The following is a 21,992-nucleotide window of genomic DNA, read 5'->3' as shown; positions in this document are numbered from 1 at the left end:
TTCTTTTAGCAAATTAGCAATATGCAATACAGCATTGTTAACTATGGTCACCATGAGGTATTTTAGATCTCTAGAAGTTACTCATTTTACCTAACTGAATTCTGTACCCTTTGGCCAAGGTCTTCCCTATTTCTCCACTTTCTAACTCCTGGCTACCTCCATCCTAGTCATTGAGTTCCACTATTTTATTTTTTTGTTTTGTTTTTTTGTTTGTTTGTTTGTTTTTTAAATTTTTTATTTATTTGACAGACAGAGATCCCAAGTAGGCAGAGAGGCAGACAGAGAGAGAGGGGGAAGCAGGCTCCCCGCCGAGCAGAGAGCCCGATGCGGGGCTCGATCCCAGGACCCTGGGATCATGACCTGAGCCGAAGGCAGAGGCTTAACCCACTGAGCCACCCAGGTGCCCCATAGTTCCACTATTTTAAATTCCACATATAAGTGAAGTCAGGCAATATTTGTCTTTCTGAGTTTGACTTCTTCACTTAGCATAATGTCCTCCACCCTTAACCCATGTTACCACATTTACTTCTTTTTTGTGGCCGAATAACATTCCTTTGTGTGTGTGTTGCATACCTTCTTTAGTCATCCCTTGACAGACACTTAGGTTGTGTCCATATCTCAGCTATTATGAACAATGTTGCAGTGAACATGGGAGCACAAATATCTCTTCAAGATGTCAGTTTCATTTCCTTTGATATGTATCCAGAAACAGGATTGCTGGATCATAAGGTAATTATATTTTTAATTTTTAAGGAACTGCCATACTGTTTTTCATAATGGCTATAAACAATTTACATTTCCATCAGCCATATAGGGGAGTTCTTTTTCCCCCCCCACATTCTTTTTTTTTTTTTTTTTAAGATTTATTTATTTATTTATTAATATTTTATTTATTTATTTTTGAGAGAGAGACAGAGCAAGTGGGACAGAGGGGCTGAGGGAGAAGCAGACAACCCACTGAGCAGGGAGCCCGACACAGGGCTTGATCTCAGGACCCTGAGATCATGACCTGAACCGAAGGTGCCACTCAACCAACTGAGCCAGCCACGTGCCCTTTTTTCCACATTCTAACCACACTTATTTTTTGTTTTTTTGGTAAAAGCCACTCTAATAGATGTGAGGTCATATCTCATTCTGGTTTTGATTTGCATTTCCCTATTGATTAGTGATTACTATCATATATCTTTTGGGGTTGTATTTTCAGTTGAGAAATGTCTATTCAGGTCTTTTGCCCATTTTTAAAAATTGTGTTGTATGGAGGTTTTTTGGTTTGTTTTTGCCATTGAGCTGTTTGAGTTTCTTATATATTTGAAACATTAACCTCTTGTCAGATATCCGGTTGGAAAATATTTCTCACCATTCCATAAGTTGCCTTTTCATTCTGTTGATCATTTCCTTTGCTCTGCAGACTTTTCATTTTGATGCAGTCCCATTTACCTAGTTGTGCTTTTGTTGCCTGTGCTTTTGGTGTTATACCCAAAAATCATTGCCCAGACCAATGTCAAGAAGCTTTTCTCTATTTTTTCCTAATAGTTTTACTGTTTTAGGTCTTATGTTTAAGTTTTGTTTTGTTTTGTTTTGTTTTAAGGATTAATTTATTTATTTGACAGATGGAGACCACAAGTAGGCAGAGAGGCAGGCAGAGAGACGGGGGTGGGGGGTGGGGGGTGGGAAGCAGACTCCCTGCTGAGCAGAGAGCCCCATGCGGGGCTCGATCCCAGGACCCTGAGATCATGACCTGAGCCGAAGGCAGAAGCTTAACCCACTGAGCCACCCAGGCGCCCCTATGTTTAAGTTTTTAAATCCATTTTGTATTGATTTCTGTATGTAGTATAAGAGTCCAATTTCATTCTTTGATTGTGAATAACCAGTCTTTCTCACACCACTGTCTTTTTTCCATTATGTTTTCTTGGCAGTGTTGTCAAAGATCAGTTGAGTGTGAGTGAGTGGAATTTTCCTGGGCTCTCTATTCTGTTCCACTGGTCTATATTTCTGGGGGTTCCCCCCCAATACCATATTTCTTTAATTGCTGTGACTTTGTAATACATTTTGAAATTAGAAAGTGTAATGCCTCCAGCCTTGTTCTTCCTCAAGACTGAGTTGGGGTCTTTTGTGATTACACAGGAATTTTGGGGTTATTTTTTTCTAGTTCTATAAAGAATCCCATTGGGATTTTGATACGGATTTCGTTGAATCTGTATGTCACTTTGGGTAGTATGGACCATTCAACAGTTAATTCTTCTAATCTTAGGCTGTCTTCCCATTTATTTATATATTCATTACTTTCTTTCATCAATGTTATATAATTTTCAGTGTACAAGTTTTTCATATCTTTGGTTAAATTTATTTTTAGGTATTCTTTTTGTTGCTGTTGTGAATGGGATTGTTTCCTTAATTTCTTTTCAAGTAGTTCATTGTTTATGTATAGAAATACCGCAGATTTTTTTCTTTTTATTTTACTTTTGGGAGGGGTCTATAGTGTTCTCTACATATACAATCATATCATCCGCAAATAGAGCTATTGTTACTTCTTTCTTTCTGATTTGTTTGCTTTTATTTCTTTTCTTGACTAATTGCTCTAGCTAGGATTTCTAGTATTATATTGAATAGAAATGGTGAGAGAGGACATCCTTGTATTGCACTAGATCTTAGATGAAGAGTTTTCAAGCTTTCCTTACTGATTATGATGTTAGCTGTGGGCTTTTCATATATAGTCTTTATTGAGGTTAGTTGCTCTTATACCAGTTTTGTTGGAAGTCTTTATCATGAGTGGATGCTGCAGAAAAAGTGTGCTTAATTTCATCTATTCAGGTGATCATGTGGTTTTCTTTTTTTAATATTTTATTTATTTGACAGAGAGAAAGAGAAGCAAGAGGAGCATCAGGCAGAGGGAGAAGCAGACTCCCCTATTTTTGGAAGAGCTTAAGAAGGATTGGTGAAAATTGTCCTGTGAGTGTTTGGTAACATTCACCCAAGAACTACCTGGTCCTGGGCTTTTTGTGGTGGTGGTCGTTCAGAAGGTTTTGATTATTGATTCATTCTCCTTATTTGTTATTGATCTGTTCAAGTTTTCAGTTTCTTCTTGGTTCAGTTTAGTAAGTTGTATGTTTCTTTGAATTTATTGATTTCTTCTAGATTATCTAGTTTGTTAGCATATAAATGTTAATAATAGTCCCTTCTGTTTTTGTTTTTGTTTTTTTTTAATTTTTTATTTTTTCAGCATAACAGTATTCATTATTTTTGCACCACACCCAGTGCTCCATGCAATCCGTGCCCTCTACAATACCCACCACCTGGTGCCCCCAACCTCCCACCCCCCACCCCTTCAAAATTCTCAGATCGTTTTTCAGAGTCCATAGTCTCTCATGGTTCACCTCCCCTTCCAATTTCCCTCAACTCCCTTCTCCTCTCCATCTCCCCTTGTCCTCCATGCTATTTGTTATGCTCCACAAATAAGTGAACCATATGATAATTGACTCTCTCTGCTTGACTTATTTCACTCAGCATAATCTCTTCCAGTCCCGTCCATGTTGCTACAAAACTTGGGTATTCATCCTTTCTTTTTTCTTTTTTTTTTTTTTTTTTTTTTTACAGGTTTATAAACATATATTTTTATCCCCAGGGGTACAGGTCTGCGAATCGCCAGGTTTACACACTTCACAGCACTCACCATAGCACATACCCTCCCCAATATCCATAACCCCCACCTCCCTCTCCCAACCCCCTCCCCCCATCAACCCTCAGTTTGTTTTGTGAGATTAAGAGTCACTTATGGTTTGTCTCCCTCCCAATCCCATCTTGTTTCATTTACTCATCTCCTACCCCCTCAACCCCCCATGTTGCATCTCCTCTCCCTCATATCAGGGAGATCATAATATAGTTGTCTTTCTCCGATTGACTTATTTCGCTAAGCATGATACCCTCTAGTTCCATCCACGTCGTCGCAAATGGCAAGATTTCATTTCTTTTGATGGCTGCATAGTATTCCATTGTGTATATATACCACATCTTCTTTATCCATTCGTCTGTAGATGGACATCTAGGTTCTTTCCATAGTTTGGCTATTGTAGACATTGCTGCTATAAACATTCGGGTGCACGTACCCCTTCGGATCACTACGTTTGTATCTTTAGGGTAAATACCCAGCTGTGCAATTGCAGGGTCATAGGGTAGTTCTATTTTCAACATTTTGAGGAACCTCCATGCTGTTTTCCAGAGTGGTTGCACCAGCTTGCATTCCCACCAACAGTGTAGGAGGGTTCCCCTTTCTCCACATCCTCACCAGCATCTGTCATTTCCTGACTTGTTAATTTTAGCCATTCTGACTGGTGTGAAGTGATATCTCATGGTGGTTTTGATTTGTATTTCCCTGATGCCGTGTGATATGGAGCACTTTTTCATGTGTCTGTTGGCCATCTGGATGTCTTCTTTGCAGAAATGTCTGTTCATGTCCTCTGCCCATTTCTTGATTGGATTATTTGTTCTTTGGGTGTTGAGTTTGCTAAGTTCTTTATAGATTTTGGACACTAGCCCTTTATCTGATATGTCATTTGCAAATATCTTCTCCCATTCTGTCAGTTGTCTTTTGGTTTTGTTCACTGTTTCCTTTGCTGTGCAAAAGCTTTTGATCTTGATAAAATCCCAAAAGTTCATTTTTGCCCTTGCTTCCCCTGCCTTTGGTGATGTTCCTAGGAAGATGTTGCTGCGGCTGAGGTCGAAGAGGTTGCTGCCTGTGTTCTCCTCAAGGATTTTGATGGATTCCTTTCTCACATTGAGGTCCTTCATCCATTTTGAGTCTATTTTCATGTGTGGTGTAAGGAAATGATCCAATTTCATTTTTCTGCATGTGGCTGTCCAATTTTCCCAACACCATTTATTGAAGAGGCTGTCTTTTTTTCCATTGGACATTCTTTCCTGCTTTGTCGAAGATGAGTTGACCATAGACGTTGAGGGTCTATTTCTGGGCTCTCTATTCTGTTCCATTGATCTATGTGTCTGTTTTTGTGCCAGTACCATGCTGTCTTGATGATGACAGCTTTGTAATAGAGCTTGAAGTCCAGAATTGTGATGCCACCAACTTTGGCTTTCTTTTTCAATATTCCTTTGGCTATTCGAGGTCTTATAATTTTAGGATTATTTGTTCCATTTCTTTGAAAAAAATGGATGGTACTTTGATAGGAATTGCATTAAATGTGTAGATTGCTTTAGGTAGCATAGACATTTTCACAATATTTATTCTTCCAATCCAGGAGCATGGAACATTTTTCCATTTCTTTGTGTCTTCCTCAATTTCTTTCATGAGTACTTTATAGTTTTCTGAGTATAGATTCTTAGTCTCTTTGGTTAGGTTTATTCCTAGGTATCTTATAGTTTTGGGTGCAATTGTAAATGGGATGGACTCCTTAATTTCTCTTTCTTCTGTCTTGTTGTTGGTGTAGAGAAATGCAACTGATTTCTGTGCATTGATTTTATATCCTGACACTTTACTGAATTCCTGTACAAGTTCTAGCAGTTTTGGAGTGGAGTCTTTTGGGTTTTCCACATATAGTATCATATCATCTGCAAAGAGTGATAGTTTGACTTCTTCTTTGCCGATTTGGATGCCTTTAATTTCCTTTTGTTGTCTGATTGCTGAGGCTAGGACTTCTAGTACTATGTTGAATAGCAGTGGTGATAACGGACATCCCTGCCGTGTTCCTGACCTTAGCGGAAAAGCTTTCAGTTTTTCTCCATTGAGAATGATATTTGCGGTGGGTTTTTCATAGATGGCTTTGATAATATTGAGGTATGTGCCGTCTATCCCTACACCTTGAAGAGTTTTGATCAGGAAGGGATGCTGTACTTTGTCAAATGCTTTTTCAGCATCTATGGAGAGTATCATATGGTTCTTGTTCTTTCTTGTATTAATGTGTTGTATCACATTGATTGATTTGTGGATGTTGAACCAACCTTGCAGCCCTGGAATAAATCCCACTTGGTCGTGGTGAATAATCCTTTTAATGTACTGTTGAATCCTATTGGCTAGTATTTTGGCGAGAATTTTTGCATCTGTGTTCATCAAGGATATTGGTCTTGTAGTTCTGTTTTTTGTTGGGATCCTTGTCTGGTTTTGGGATCAAGGTGATGCTGGCCTCATAAAATGAGTTTGGAAGTTTTCCTTCCATTTCTATTTTTTGGAACAGTTTCAGGAGAATAGGAATTAGTTCTTCTTTAAATGTTTGGTAGAATTCCCCCGGGAAGCCGTCTGGCCCTGGGCTTTTGTTTGTTTGGAGATTTTTGATGACTGTTTCAATCTCCTTACTGGTTATGGGTCTGTTCAGGCTTTCTATTTCTTCCTGGTTCAGTTGTGGTAGTTTATATGTCTCTAGGAATGCATCCATTTCTTCCAGATTGTCAAATTTGTTGGCGTAGAGTTGCTCATAGTATGTTCTTATAATTGTCTGTATTTCTTTGGTGTTTGTTGTGATCTCTCCTCTTTCATTCATGATTTTATTGATTTGGGTCCTTTCTCTTTTCTTTTTGATAAGTCTGGCCAGGGGTTTATCAATCTTATTAATTCTTTCAAAGAACCAGCTCCTAGTTTCATTGATTTGTTCTATTGTTTTTTTGGTTTCTATTTCATTGATTTCTGCTCTAATCTTGATGATTTCTCTTCTCCTGCTGGGTTTAGGGTTTCTTTCTTGTTCTTTCTCCAGCTCCTTTAGGTGTAGGGTTAGGTTGTGTACCTGAGACCTTTCTTGTTTCTTGAGAAAGGCTTGTACCGCTATATATTTTCCTCTCAGGACTGCCTTTGTTGTGTCCCACAGATTCTGAACCGTTGTGTTTTCATTATCATTTGTTTCCATAAATTTTTTCAATTCTTCTTTAATTTCCTGGTTGACCCATTCATTCTTTAGAAGGATGCTGTTTAGTCTCCATGTATTTGGGTTCTTTCCAAATTTCCTCTTGTTATTGAGTTCTAGCTTCAGAGCATTGTGGTCTGAAAATATGCAGATCCCAGTCTTTTGATACCGGTTGAGACTTGATTTAGGACCAAGAATGTGATCTATTCTGGAGAATGTTCCATGTGCACTAGAGAAGAATGTGTATTCTGTTGCTTTGGGATGAAATGTTCTGAATATATCTGTGATGTCCATCTGGTCCAGTGTGTCATTTAAGGCCTTGATTTCCTTGTTGATCTTTTGCTTGGATGATCTGTCCATTTCAGTGAGGGGAGTGTTAAAATCCCCTACTATTATTGTATTCTTGTCGATGTGTTTCTTTGATTTTGTTATTAATTGGTTTATATAGTTGGCTGCTCCCACGTTAGGGGCATAGATATTTAAAATTGTTAGATCTGGGGCGCCTGGGTGGCTCAGTGGGTTAAGCCGCTGCCTTCGGCTCAGGTCATGATCTCAGGGTCCTGGGATCGAGTCCGCGTCGGGCTCTCTGCTCAGCAGGGAGCCTGCTTCCCTCTCTCTCTCTCTCTCTGCCTGCCTCTCCGTCTACTTGTGATCTCTCTCTGTCAAATAAATAAATAAAATCTTAAAAAAAAATTGTTAGATCTTCTTGTTGGACAGTTCCTTTGAGTATGATATAGTGTCCTTCCTCATCTCTTATTATAGTCTTTGGCTTAAAATCTAATTGATCTGATATAAGGATTGCCACTCCAGCTTTCTTCTGATGTCCATTAGCATGGTAAATTCTTTTCCACCCCCTCACTTTAAACCTGGAGGTGTCTTCGGGTTTAAGATGAGTTTCTTGTAGGCAACATATAGATGGGTTTTGTTTTTTGATCCATTCTGATACCCTGTGTCTTTTGATTGGGGCATTTAGCCATTAACATTCAGGGTAAGTATTGAGAGATATGAATTTAGTGCCATTGTATTGCCTGTAAGGTGACTGTTATTGTATATTATCTCTGTTTCTTTCTGATCTACTACTTTTAGGGTCTCTCTTTGCTTAGAGGACCCCTTTCAATATTTCCTGTAGAGCTGGTTTGGTATTTGCAAATTCTTTCAGTTTTTGTTTGTCCTGGAAGCTTTTAATCTCTCCTTCTATTTTCAATGATAGCCTAGCTGGATATAGTATTCTTGGCTGCATGTTTTTCTCATTTAGTACTCTGAATATATCATGCCAGCTCTTTCTGGCCTGCCAGGTCTCTGTGGATAAGTCTGCTGCCAATCTAATAATTTTACCATTGTACGTTACAGACTTCTTTTCCCTGGCTGCTTTCAGGATCTTTTCTCTGTCACTAAGACTTGTAAATTTTACTATTAGGTGACGGGGTGTGGACCTATTCTTATTGATTTTGAGGGGGGTTCTCTGAACCTCTTGAATTTTGATGCTTGTTCCCTTTGCCATATTGGGGAAATTCTCTCCAATAATTCTCTCCAATATACCTTCTGCTCCCCTCTCTGTTTCCTCTTCTTCTGGAATCCCAATTATTCTAATGTTGTTTCGTCTTATGGTGTCACTTATCTCTCGAATTCTCCCCTCGTGGTCCAGTAGCTGTTTGTCCCTCTTTTGCTCAGCTTCTTTATTCTCTGTCATTTGGTCTTCTATATCGCTAATTCTTTCTTCTGCCTCATTTATCCTAGCAGTGAGAGCCTCCATTTTTGATTGCACCTCATTAATAGCTTTTTTGATTTCACCTTGGTTAGATTTTAGTTCTTTTATTTCTCCAGAAAGGGCTTTTATATCTCCCGAGAGGGTTGCTTTAATATCTTCCATGCCTTTTTCAAGCCCGGCTAGAACCTTGAGAATCGTCATTCTGAACTCTAGATCTGACATATTACCAATGTCTGTATTGATTAGGTCCCTAGCCTTTGGTACTGCCTCTTGTTCTTTTTTTTGTTGTGAATTTTTCCGCCTTGTCATTTTGTCCAGATAAGAGTTTACGAAGGAGCAAGTAAAATACTAAAAGGGTGGCAACAACCCCAGGAAAATATGCTTTAGCCAAATCAGAAGAGATCCCAAATCGTGAGGGGGGAGAAAGGGGATAAAAAGGGGTTCAGAAAGAAAAAAAAAAAAAGAAACTATTTAAAAAAAGAAAGCCGATAAAGAAAAAATATAAAAAGAGGAAAATATATATATATATTACATAAACTATTTAAAAAAAACGTTAAAAAAGAAAACGGTAAAAGTTAAAAAAAATTTAGCAGAAGAAGAGAAAAAGAATAAAAAATTGAAAAAGAAAAAAAAATTAAATTAACTGCAAGGCTAAAAAATCATGGGGAGAAAGCCATGAGTTCCGTGCTTTGCTTTCTTCTCTGGAATTCCGCCGCTCTCCTTGGTAGGTGAACTTGGTCCTGGCTGGGTTTCCTGTTGATCTTCTGGGGGAGTGGCCTGTTGTAGTGATTCTCAAGCGTCTTTGCCCCAGGCGGAGTTGCACCGCCCTTACCTGGGGCCGCGCTGAGCAATCCGCTCGGGTTTGCTTTCGGGAGCTTTTGTTCCCTGAGCGCTTTCCGTAGAGTTCCGGAGGACGGGAATGAAGATGGCGGCCTCCCGGTCTCCGGCCCGGAGGAGCCAAGAGCCCGGGCCCCCACTCCTCAGTGCGCCCTCAGAGAACAGCGCCCAGTGACTCCCATCACCCTGGCCTCCGGCCGCGCTCCGAGCTGACCAAGCCTGCGACCAGTTCAAGGCAACCCCGAGCTGAGAGTCACTCCTCGGCTCTGTCTCTGCAGCCGGCTTCCCCGTTCTAATACCGGTAAGCTCTGCGACACTCAGACACCCCCGATCCTTCTGCGACCCTGCGGGACCTGAGGCCGCGCTGACCCCGCCTGGGCTTCACCCCAGTTAAGCCTCTGGAGTGATGTCCCTCAGAGGAACAGACTTTTAAAAGTCCTGATTTTGCTCCGTTGCTCCGCCGCTCGCTCGCTGGGAGCCGGCCCCTCCCCACGCGGTCTATCTTCCCGTCGCTTTGGATTCACTTTTCTGCCAGTCCTACCTTTCAGATAGTGGTTGATTTTCTGTTTCTAGAATTGCTGTTCTTCTTCTCTTCAATTTCCCGTTGGATTTGTAGGTGTTTGCAATCTTTAGATAAGCTATTTAGCTGATCTCCCGCTACCGGAAGTAGTCTCAGCCTGCTACTTCTCTGCCATCTTGACTCCTCCCTCCTGTTTTTTTTTATTATTATTATCTGAAGCATCTGTTTTAATGTCTCTTTTTTCATTCCTGATTTTCTTCTCTCTTTTTTTCTTAGGCTAGCTATGAGTTCCTTGTTTTTGTTTATTTCTTTTTCAGAAAATCAACTCTTGGGGCACCTGAGTGGCTCAGTTGGTTAAGCAACTGCCTTCAGCATAGGTCATGGTCCTAGGGTCCTGGGATCAAGCCCCACATTGAGCTCCCTGCTCAGTAGGAAGCCTGCTTCACCCTCTCTCACTCCCCTTGCTTGTGTTCCCTCTCTTGTTGTCTCTTTCTCTCTCTGTCAAATAAATAAATACAATCTTAAAAAAAAAAAAGTGAACTCTTATTTTTGTTTTTTTTGTTTTTTTTTTTTTCTATTTTTTAATTTGACTTATGTCTGTGATAATCTTTATTATTTTCTTCCTTCTAACTTTGGGCTTAGCTTGTTCTTTTTCTAGCTTTGAGGTATAAAGTAACATTGCTTATTGAAGTTCTTTCTTTTTCTAAAATTTTATGCTTGAGAGAGGGATAACTTGCAAGAGCACAAGTTGCAGGGTAGGGAAGCAGAGGGAGAGGTAAAAACAGACTCCTTTCTGAGCAGGGAGCCCAATGGGGTTCAATCCCAGGACCCTAAGATCATGACCTAAGCAGGCTACCTGCTGAGCAAGCAAGGAACCCAATGTAGGGCTTGATCCCAGGATCCTGGTATTGTGACCTGGGCCGAAGGAAGATGCTTAACCAATAGAGCCACCCAGGTGCACTGATAATGTGATCATCTGGTTTTCATCTTTCTTTTACTGTGGTTTATCACACTGATTTGCATAGGATGATTCTTGTAATGTGTTATGAAATTCAGTTTACCAGTATTTTATTAAAAGTTTTGCATCTGTGTTCATCATGGATATTGGCCTTTAATTTTCTTTTTTTGTGGTATTTTTGGCTTTGGTATCAGAGTTATGCTGGCCTCATAAAATAAATTTCAAAGTACTTTATTCTATCTTTTGGAAGAGTTTAAGAAGGACCTTTTATACTGCATAATAGCAATTTACACACCATTATTACAATATTACATTATTCTGTATTTGTTTAAATATTTACCTTTACCAGAGATATTTATACTTTGATATGCTTTCATTATGGGAACAGAAGGTTATGGAAGTGTATTTTTTTTCCTTTAAGATTTAATGTCACATCTTTTTTTTTTTTAAGATTTTATTTATTTATTTGACAGACAGAGATTACAAGTAGACAGAGAGGTAGGCAGAGAGAGAGGACTGGAAGCAGGCTCCCTGCTGAGCAGAGAGCCCAACTCAGGGCTTGATCCCAGGACCCTGGGATCACGACCCGAGCCGAAGGCGAGGCTTTAACCCACGGAGCCACCCAGGCACCCCTTAATGTCACATTTTTTATGAAAACATATTCTTCATCTCTGTTCTACGCTATAATTTCAGTTATCTGCTCACATTATGATGCTGTGCTAAATTTTTAATCTCTTCCCAAGCCCACCAGACTTAATGTTGCCTTCCTCTAACTCTAGCCAAACTAGATCAGTATTTCTGTAAATATACCTTTCCTGTTTGTTTTAAAGATTCTTATTTATTTTAGAGAGAGACAGAGAATGTACACAAGTTGGGGGGGGTGCAAAGAGGGAAAGGGAGAGAAGCAGACTCCCTGCTAAGCATGGAGCCCAATTTAGGGCTCCATCTCATGACCTTGAGATCATGACCCAAGTTGAAACTAAGAATCAGATGCTTAACCAACTGAGCCACCCAGATGCCGCAATCACTAAAGGTTCTTAATGAAAAAAAAAAATGTCTAAAGTTATTACATTGAAACCTATAATAAAATACATGCCCTCCTCTCCTCTTTGTGTGTCTATTTATATGTGTCTAAGTAAACATGCATGTGCATACCACATATAAAAACATACTTGATTATGGTTTTTAAATGATTTTTCGCTTTGTAATTCCTGTTCTTGGATTTCTGTATGTTGATAGACAAATCCATAAAACCAGACCGATTGGTCCCAGTACAAATTCATTTTATTCACTGAGGCAGCTACCAGTTTGCCTATCACATTCATCACATCAGTTATTCCTAACTGTCCTCAACCTTTATCTAAATTTTCAACTCACTCATCATCTCCTGTCATTCTATAGAAATAACGTCACCTTTTCCTTTCCTAAGAAAATAAAAAAATTATTCAACCTGGGATCTCTTGCCTTTCCCTTTTGGTTTCTCCAGTTTTTTCTTTATTTTCACCCTTTGCCTTTCTTTTCTAACTGTTGGAGGAATAATTGTCCTTCCGTTTGACGGCAAAGCCCTCTACGCTTACACAAAACAGTAGCCAGAACAACAGGTACAAAAGCCTGGAAACTTGAAAGAGCAGAGTTTGTGGGGAAAATACAAACTTTCCTTTGTGGACAAGTAGGCTTTTGAGTTAAACGGTCCTGGTTTGAATGCTAGTGCCAGGACTTACTGCTTAAATGATCTTGAGTTAACTTTTCTCCTTGGGCTTCATCTTTCTTATCTACAAAGTGGATGCCAGCTACCTCCTAGGGTTGCTGTGAGCTTAAATACCATGGGGTAAGCTGACAGCAAGTGGTAGCTGCTGTAGCTATTATGCCTGGAACACGAGTAAAACTATAGCAGTAGTTCATTTCAGAATAACTATTTGTTTACATTTCTGTCTCTGATACTAACTGTAAACTACAAGCCCTATAAGGTTAGGAACACTGTACTCGTCTTCATATCTCAGACACCTAGCACATAACCAGCACACCAGAAATACATATGTATTATGTGCTAAATGAATAAGTAGTGAAGCTTCAATTTGTAAATTGATAAGTAATTCCACTTTTTTTAAAAAAATTAAGTTTCTGTGGATAATTAAAACCTTCTAGAGATTTTCAGATCACATTGTTAGAAGTTTGTTTTCTTCATGTTTCCAAATACTGGCTTTTAATCTGTCACTTTTGCATTCTAGACCTGAGTGAAAGAGTGTGTGTGCTTTTTTTAACCCGTCTTGAATAGGAATTAATTGTTTCTCTCCCCTCTCCCCATTCAGGGAAGTGGTACAAGCAAACTGTGTTCACTGGAGGAAGAAGTTCTCGTTTATGTGCAAAATGAGTGCAAGTGCCGCGACCGGCATCCTGGATCCTTGTATCTACAGAGTATCTGTGAGGAAGGTATAAAAATAGCCAATTACTTCTCCCCTTTCAGAAACCATAATTAGTCTCATAGTCACTGACTAACTTTATTTAGCTCTACTTCATCGTTAGAACTGTTACATGTAATTCCACTTCACACTTGCAGCAATAATATAGATTACTGTGACAAATAGGATTTAAGAAAACCTGAAGTCATAAAGTATTACTCAAGAAACTTACCTCACTATCAATACACAGTGAAGTATTGATCTATTTGTATTATTTAGTGGGTGGGGGGTTCTATCTATCTATATCCTGCCATTCATTAAATTTCTCATTGTTAGGCATTATTTGAGGAACTTTACATATATTATGTCTAAAAACAACCATGAAAACAGGTGTTATTTTTTGTAATTTCGGGAAAACTCAAGTTCAGAAAGGTTATCATTTGCCCAAATTCACATAGCTAGGAAATGGCAAAATGGGACTCAAACAAAAATCTTTCTAATTCCAAAGCCCTGTTTTGTTTTTTATATCATTTCCTTTCCACGTTAGGTTGAGGCATGTTCCTAGTAACCTACAAAGATGGTAATCTCAGGTGGATCAACTTAATATATATAGAAATATGTGATCCTCCTTTTCTGGGGGTGAAAAAGAGGGAATCCATTTGTAACCACTACAGGTGAATGAAACTATTGGCTTTAAAAGGTAACCTTTATGTTACATCTTATACACATTTTTAGAAGATTTTATTTATTTATTTATTTAAGAGAGATAACACCAGCAGTGAAGGCAGGAGGCAGAGGGAGAGGGAGAAGCAGACTCCCCACTGAGCAGGGAGCCCGATGATGTGGGGCTCAATCCCAGGACCCCAGGATCATGACCTGAGGCAAAGGCAGACACTTAACTGACTAAACCACCCAGGTGCCCCTACATCTTATATACATTTTTTAAATTACCAGTATAATACATATACATGTTCAAAAATAAAGGAAGAACTTAGAATGAAAAGCAAGAGTCCCTTGCCTTGTTCTTTTCCTTTCCAGTCTTAGTCCTTCTTTATCAGATAAAAAGTTGTATTTTTAATTTACTTTCTCTACTTTTTGAGTGAATTGATAGCACTGTATTGTGTGTAGCTATATTTTGTTATATTGCTTAATCCACTCAGTTAAGATGTAAATACATATATACATTTTATTGGTTTTAAGTCTTTAATGAAAATAGACCTGTAAAACAGTCTAAATTGGAGCAGCTATAACTGCATAATGGGGACCCCTGGGTGGCTCAGTCGTAAGTGTCTGCCTTCGGCTCAGGTCATGGTCCTGGAATCGAGTCTCACATGGGGCTCCTTGCTTAGTGGGGAGCCTACTTCTCCCTCTAACTGCCACTGCCCCTGCTTGTGCTCTCTCTCTCTCTCTCTGACAAATAAATAAATTTTAAAAATATTTTAAAAAATAATAATAATTGCATCAAGGATTCCCTAAAGGAAGGATAATGCAGTGAAAGTGTGTATGTCACCATAGTGACCTAGGTTTGAGTCCCAGATATGCTGCTTATTAACTGGGAGTCCTTAGGCGGTTCTCTGACTTCCTCAAAATCAGTTTCTTCATCTAACCTAAGAGTATAATAATTGCTTTCTCTGAAAGTTATGAGGATTAACTGAGATAGGAGTAAAGCCTCCTACCTTCTCCTTCTGCGTTAATTGCTGCTGCAACTCATATTGAAAACTTTCCTAAATGGAGTTCTCATAATTTTTGAAAGATGACCAGTCAGTCTTTGAATTTTAATAAAAAGAAAGCATATAACCAGTTTAGAGTAAAGTGTAACTGCTAATTAAAGACACTCAGTCTATTACAAGAAAACAAACAACTAATTATTTTGTAATTTAAGGTAAGTGAAACAAACCAGTTCCTCAGATTGTGATGGTTTGGTGTATTAGTTAGGGCACGTACAATAAGCTGCTGAATTAGATACCCAAATATACAATGACGTAAACAGGACAGAAGTTTATGTCTTTCTTGGATAATAGCTTAGGGATCCTGGGCTGGTAGAGCAGCTCTGCCATCTTCACCATATGGCGCCCATCTTTAGATCCAAGGGAATTACTCCAGTCTTGCTATCTTTCAACCAATGAGAAAATAGAAAAGGCCACATGACAATAACAGTAAGAACCCATAAAGAAAAATTAGTAAACTCATCTATATGAATATTTTATGCATTGCAAGAAAAAGTACCTTAAGCAAAGCTATAAATTTAGGGAAAACATCTGCAAACCATGTCAGAGGACTAATTTCCTTGGGAGGGAAAGAGCTCCTTCAAATAAGAAGAAAAGATCAATAACCCTTTAGAAAAATAGGCAAGGATGAAATATGTATTTCACAAAGTGGAAAATATAAATAGCTTTCAAACCTACAAAAAATTACTCAATCTCACTCATGTATGTTAAAACTACAAATAAGGCACCATTTTTTACCTATAAATTTAACAAAGATCAAAAAGTTTGATAAGGCACTCTGTTGCCTAGGACATGGGGAAGCAGTCCATCACCTGTCAACAAATATGTGAGCTCCTGAAAGTGCCAGATACTATTCTAGGCACTGAAAGGACAGTGGTGAACTGGAATGAGTTTCTGCCTTCAGGGACTCTGTTGTCTGGTTGGAGCTGGGGAAAAGAGTGATAGGAAAGAGAGTAAGCATGTAACCAAATAAAATTGTTTTCAGATGGTAATAAGTGTTGTATGTAAAATACAATGAGATAATAGAGAATAACTCAGGGAGAGGAAATCATTTTAGAAAATTAGGGGAGACGTCTCTGAAAGGTAACACTTGAAGAGGAGGCACCCATGTACAGATCTAGGGAAAGACCATTCTTAAAGGAGTAAGACCTTGTATTAACTAATACAGTCAAGGTTATCCACAGAAACAGAATCAATAGAGTGGAGAGGTAGCTATATAGATATAGATTTTTTATAAGGAATTGGTGTACACAGGCCAAGAACTCCCACGATCTGCCATCTGCAAGCTGAAGATGGCTGATGGTGTAATTCCAGTCTCACTCAGTCCAAGGGCTGAGAACCAGGAAACTAATGGTGTAACTTCAGGTCAAAGCCTGAGTTAATTTAATTAGGAGTGCTGATGGTGTAAGTCCTAGTCTTAAAGTGGGAGAAAACTGATGTCCTAATTCAAACAGTCAGGTAAAGAGAGCGAATTTAACCTTCCTTAGCCTGTTTCTTCTATTCAGACCCTCAGCAGATTGGATGATGCCCACCCACACTGAGGAAAGCAATCTGCTTTCCTCTTTCCTCGACTGATTAAAATGTTAATCTTATCCAGAAACACCCCTACAGACATAGCCAGAAATAGTGTTTAAGCATATATCTAGGCACCCCATGGCCCAGCAAGTTGGCACATGAAAGTAACTATCCCATACCTGAAAGTAAAAAGGCCCTGTGTTAGTTTTCTAGAGCTGCTTTATCAAAGTACCACAAACTGGGTAATTTAAAACAGCACAGAGGTATTGTCTTCTAGTTCTGGAGGTCGAAAGTGAAAATCAAGGTGTCAGCCGGGCCATGCTGTAAAGGCTCCAGAAACTGTTCCATCCCTTTCTCCTAACTTTTGGTAGTTCAGGCATTCCTTGGCTTCTAGATGCTGCACTCCAGTTATATGGCTGCCTTCTCCTTTTGTGTCTTCACATCGTCTTCCTGCTGTGTGTGTCTGTGACTATGTTCAGATCTCTCTTTTTTTCTTTTTTTAAATAAGGGCACCAGTCATGTTGGATTAAGACTATATTCTAACTGGATTACCTATGTATATCCAAATAAGATCACATCCAAGGTACTGAGGATTAGGACTTCAACATATCTTGGCAGGGGGCGGAGTAGGAGGAGAAATGCACAATGCAATCCATAACAGGCCCCAAGATTATAATAAACCTGGGGATTTATGTTTCTGAAATTAATGTACCAGCTTATTAAAGACCACCCGTCCCTCTGAAAACAGCCAGAAAAGTTAGACACAATATTAAAAAGCTGCTTGAAGACATCAGAAGCTGCCAAGGCAGAAAGGACTTAAGAAGTTTAGAATCATAGACAAGGGAAGGATAAAGAGATGAGCCTGACATTTGGTGTTGCTTTTTCCTCTCAAAGCATTTGCTAAGTTGCAAGCAATGGTTAAAAAGCTGATCTGAAAGCAATGGTTGAGGAGAAGCTAGCTGAGATCCCAGCAATTTTACAAGACTAAAGGGACAAAAACTGGAGTCCAGTACCCATCAGCAGGAAGGGCCTTTGTAAATACTCCAAACTTTTCATTGGGGCTCCCTAAGAGTTTCAGCCTAGAAGGAGTGGAGTGGATGTAGGTCAGCCTATACAGAGATTGAAACTTAGCTTCTAATCAGCTTAATCCCTGCTTATATGAAGGTGATCTGCCCCTTTCAGAACTTGCCAGAAGCAAATATGTATCTTCTATGAAGGAAAATAACATTATTCTGAGCCTTAAATTAAGTTATCATGTACAAAAATTACCAAGCATCCAAAAGACATGACTGCATGACCAAAAATCAAAAGGAAAATAGATAATGAAAACAGACTCATGGAAGATACAGGTTTTAGGAAGATCAGAGACAAACTATAATGAGTGAACAATATGGGGAATTTTATTGGAGAACCAGAAACTATAAAAAAATTGAATTTTAGAACTGAGAAATGAAATAACTAAAATTTAAAATAAATAGACAAGGGGCACGCAGCTGGCTTGGTTGGTAGAGCATGGGACTCTTAGTCTTGGGGTTGTGAGTTTGAGCCCCATGTTGGGTGTAGAGATTACTTTAAAAAAATTATTTTTAATAATAAATAAAGCTAAATAGATAAAAATAAATCTCAACAGATGGCTTTAACAGCAGGCTTACCAAAACTGAAGAGAGGTTTGGTAAACTGGAAAATAAGACAAAAGAAAATACCCAGACAAAATCACAGAGAGTAGAAAATACAAAAAAGAATTAAGACATGAGAAATAGTATAAAGGTCTAATATATGTAATTGGAGCCTTAGAGGGAGTGGAAAGAGATTGTGGCTGAGACTGTTCTAAAAAGATGAAAAATATCAAGCCACAGATTGAAAAGTATTCTAAACCCCATTTAGGTTAAACAACAAATCTATAATTTTTTTTTAAGATTTTATTTATTTACTTGACAGAGATCACAAGCAGGCAGAGAGGCAGGCAGAGAGAGACGGGGGAAGCAGGCTCCCTGGGAGCAGAGAGCCCAATGCGGGGCTCCATCCCAGGACCCTGGGATCATGACCTGAGCCGAAGGCAGAGGCTTTAACCCACTGAGCCACCCAGGCGTCCCAAATCTGTCATGTTTAAATGATGGATGATCAATCAGGTTAGAAGATGGAAAAGATGGAGAGGGAAAGTTCTTGGTGATGAGGATGGAGGCACTAGATCCTATAGGGCCCTATAGGACATGGTAAGGAGTTTGGATTTTATTCTAAATACAGTTGGAATCCATTTGAGGATTTTACTAAGGAGAGATATGATCTTCAAAGATCAGTTTTGATACTGTGTAGAGGATGCATTGCAGATAGACCACATAGGTGGTGGGGATGGTTCAGGTGAATAATGCTTATATTGCCATGGAGTTATAACCAAAGAGACTGTATAATTTGGGATGTATTTCTGGAGGTAGACCCCCACTAATGGATTGGATGTGGTAAATGAGGGGAAAAAATTGAGGATAAATCTTAGACCTTTGCCTGAGCATATAAGAAGATAATTATACTATTTATTGAAATGACAAGAGCTCAGAGTGAAATAATTTTGGGGACTGATAAGCAGAAATCGGCAGGCCTATTTTGGTCATGTTACTTTGGAAGTGTCTATGAGATACCAAGTAGGAATGTCCAGTAGTCATTTAAAGGTACCGGTTTGGCACTCAGGGGAGAAGTCAGACTAGAGACAGAGACATGAAAGTTTCCAGCATACAGTTTTTATTTAAAGCTACAGGTCTGGGATGCCTGGTTGGCTTGGTCAGTTAAGTGTCCATCTCGGTTTCGGCTCAGGTCATGATCTCAGGGTTGTGAGATGGAGCCCAACATCAGGCTCCACACTGAGAATGGAGCCTGCTTGGGATTCTCTCTCCCTCTCCCTCTCTCTCTCTCTCAAAACAAACAAACAAAACAGTAACTACAGACTTGAATGGGGGAAAGTATAGACGTAGAAGATAACAAGCCCTAAACCAAATCCTGGATCATTCCAACACTCAGAGGTAGTATCAATTACAGTTAGCAGATGAGCAAGAATTCTTATGTATCACTTCTTACATCCTTTTGGTGAGTTCTTAGTCACACTGCCATAGCACAACAGGAAGGTAGAAAATGTTGTCATAATACCACATGATGTCACTTGTATGTGGAATTTAAAAAACAAACAGATGAACATAGGGGAAGGAAAGGATAAATAAGATGAAAACAGGGAGGCAAACCATAAGAGACTCTATAGGGAACAAACTGAGGGTTGCTGAAGGGGAGGTGGATGGGGGGATGGGGTAACTGGGATTGGGTATTAAGAAGGGCATGTGATGTACTGAGCACTGGGTGTTGTATGCAACTGATGAAGCATTGAATTCTACCTCTGAAACTAATAATACACTATATGTTACTTAAATTGAATTTAAATTAAAAAAAATTTTTTTTAAATTATTGTCATTATTTTGGGGTGCCAGATGCCCACATAAAAATAGTTTTCTGTTACTTCAGAGAGCAGAGGAATGGATAGTTGGAGTACAGCTAGCATTCTTTCTACAGAGGTTGAATACAGAAGTAGGTCCAGCAAATGGAAGTGAGAAGGAACAGCCAGTGAGATAGGAGTAAAACCAGGTAATTGTGGCACAATGGAATGTTAGAAAAGAAAATCATGTAAGAAAGGAGGTGGAGTGGCCAAGTTTGTCAGATGTTCTTGGGGGGTTAAGTGAGATGGAGCCTTTGGGCTTTAACAAAAATGGACAACATTGGTAATCTTAAGAACCATTGCAGAGGGGAAAATGAGGACAAAAACCTGTAGAAGTAGTCGAATAGAGATTGGGAATACAGCAAATTGAAAATTTTTTGAGCAGTTTAGCTGTAGAGGGAAGCAAAGAATTAGCTAGAAGAGACAAGGATCATCTGGAGAAAGTTTTGTTTTATTTAGTGAAGTGTGCTCTTAAGGGATATGACAATAACATAGTAAGACTAATTCAATAATTCATAATGGGGCAGATTTAGTGGCATGACCACGCCAGACATCAGTGGGACAGGAAAGGGGAAGGGCAGCAAATATTCATAAATAATTGAGTTTACCATAGATTGCTGCTCATCTTATTTCAATTCACCACTTTTTTGGGGGAGGGAGGTGCTGGGTACATGGTACGTGGTACATGTACATTGATGACACATGACAAGGTAGGGTTCCCTAAGTCCCTCCCCTTCTTCATGGGGTCTGGGATGGAAACTGTTCAGAGGTCAGGAGATTCTCAATATGTTGGGGGATGAGTTAGGGCAAGAACTCCCAGCAGCTGAGGGCCTCCCTCTTCTTGTTCTGCTGGGACTGATGGTCCAGGGGGCTCTTACTCCTTGGAGGCCATGTGGATGATAAGGTCCACCACCTGGTTGCTATAGCCAAATTCATTGTCATACTAGGAAATGAGCTAGACAAAGTGGTCTTGGAGAGCAATGCCAACATCAAAGGTGGAAGAATGGGTGTCACTGTTATAGTTACAGGAGACAACCTGGTCCTCATTGTAGCCCAGGATGTCCTTGATGGGGCCCTCTGATGCTTGCTTCACCACTTCACCACCTTCTTGATGTCATCATATTTGGCAGCTTTCTCCAAGCAGTAGTTCAGATCCATGATTGACGTGTTGCAGGTGGAGACACAGAAGGCCATGCCAGTGAGTTTCTCATTCACTTCAGGGATGATCTTGCCTACAGCTTTGGCAGCACCAGTAGAAGCAAGGATGATGTTCTGGGTAGTCTCTCTCAATCATCATGCGGCAGCTTCCCAGAGAGTCCATCACAGTCTTCAGGGTGGCACTGATGGCATGGAGTCATGAATCATGAGTCCCTCCATGATGCCAAAGTTGTCAAGAATGACTTTAGCCAGAAGGGCCAAGCAGTTGGTGGCGCAGAAGGCATTGCTGACAGTCTTGAGGGGGTTGCCATACTTCTCATGGTTCATGCCCATTACAAATATGGAAGCATCAGCAGGAGGGGCAGAGATGATGACCCTCTTGGCCCCACTCTTCAAGTGAGCTCCAGCCTTCCCCCTGGTGGTGAAGACCCCAGTGGACTCCACAACATACTCAGCACCAGCATCACCCCATTTGATGGTGACAGGGTATCACTCCTGGAAGATAGAGATAGGTTTTCCATGGATGACAAGTTTCCTGTTTTCAGCCTTGACTGTACCATTGACTTTGCTGTGGGTAGAATCATACGGGAACATGTAGACCATGTAGTTGAGGTGAATGAAGGGTCATTGATGGTAACAGTATCCGCTTTGCCAGAGTTAAAAGCAGCCCTGGTGACCAGGTGCCCAGTAAAGCCAAATCCATTTATTATGATGTTCACCATTGTGTCTTAGGGACGCAGCTGGCACTGCACTGTAAGATGTAGCTGTCTGTCAAACAGGGAGGAGCAGAGAGCTTAGATTAACTACTTTAAAGATGGAAATGGTATTCAAAAAAATGAACTCTTGCCATTTGCAA

The 21,992-nt window shown here is 39.7% G+C and overlaps 1 protein-coding gene and 1 pseudogene across 1 annotated transcript in view; one reads left to right on the top strand and one right to left on the bottom strand.

The window, feature by feature from the left end:
• EEIG2 (EEIG family member 2) overlaps positions 1-21,992 on the top strand; it is a 91,847-nt gene that overhangs the window by 37,334 nt on the left and 32,521 nt on the right. Inside the window, exon 2 of the mRNA XM_047726715.1 lies at positions 13,175-13,295. Coding sequence (XP_047582671.1) covers positions 13,175-13,295 — 121 coding nt within the window. The remainder of the gene's footprint in view (positions 1-13,174; positions 13,296-21,992) is intronic.
• LOC125098183 (glyceraldehyde-3-phosphate dehydrogenase-like) lies at positions 20,792-21,901 on the bottom strand (annotated as a pseudogene).

This window comes from Lutra lutra, chromosome 4 (genome assembly GCF_902655055.1).
Source record: "Lutra lutra chromosome 4, mLutLut1.2, whole genome shotgun sequence".
NCBI classification, from domain to species: Eukaryota; Metazoa; Chordata; class Mammalia; order Carnivora; family Mustelidae; genus Lutra; species Lutra lutra.
Note: the sequence above shows the minus strand (reverse complement) of the source record. Positions and strands in the feature narration are given on the sequence as shown.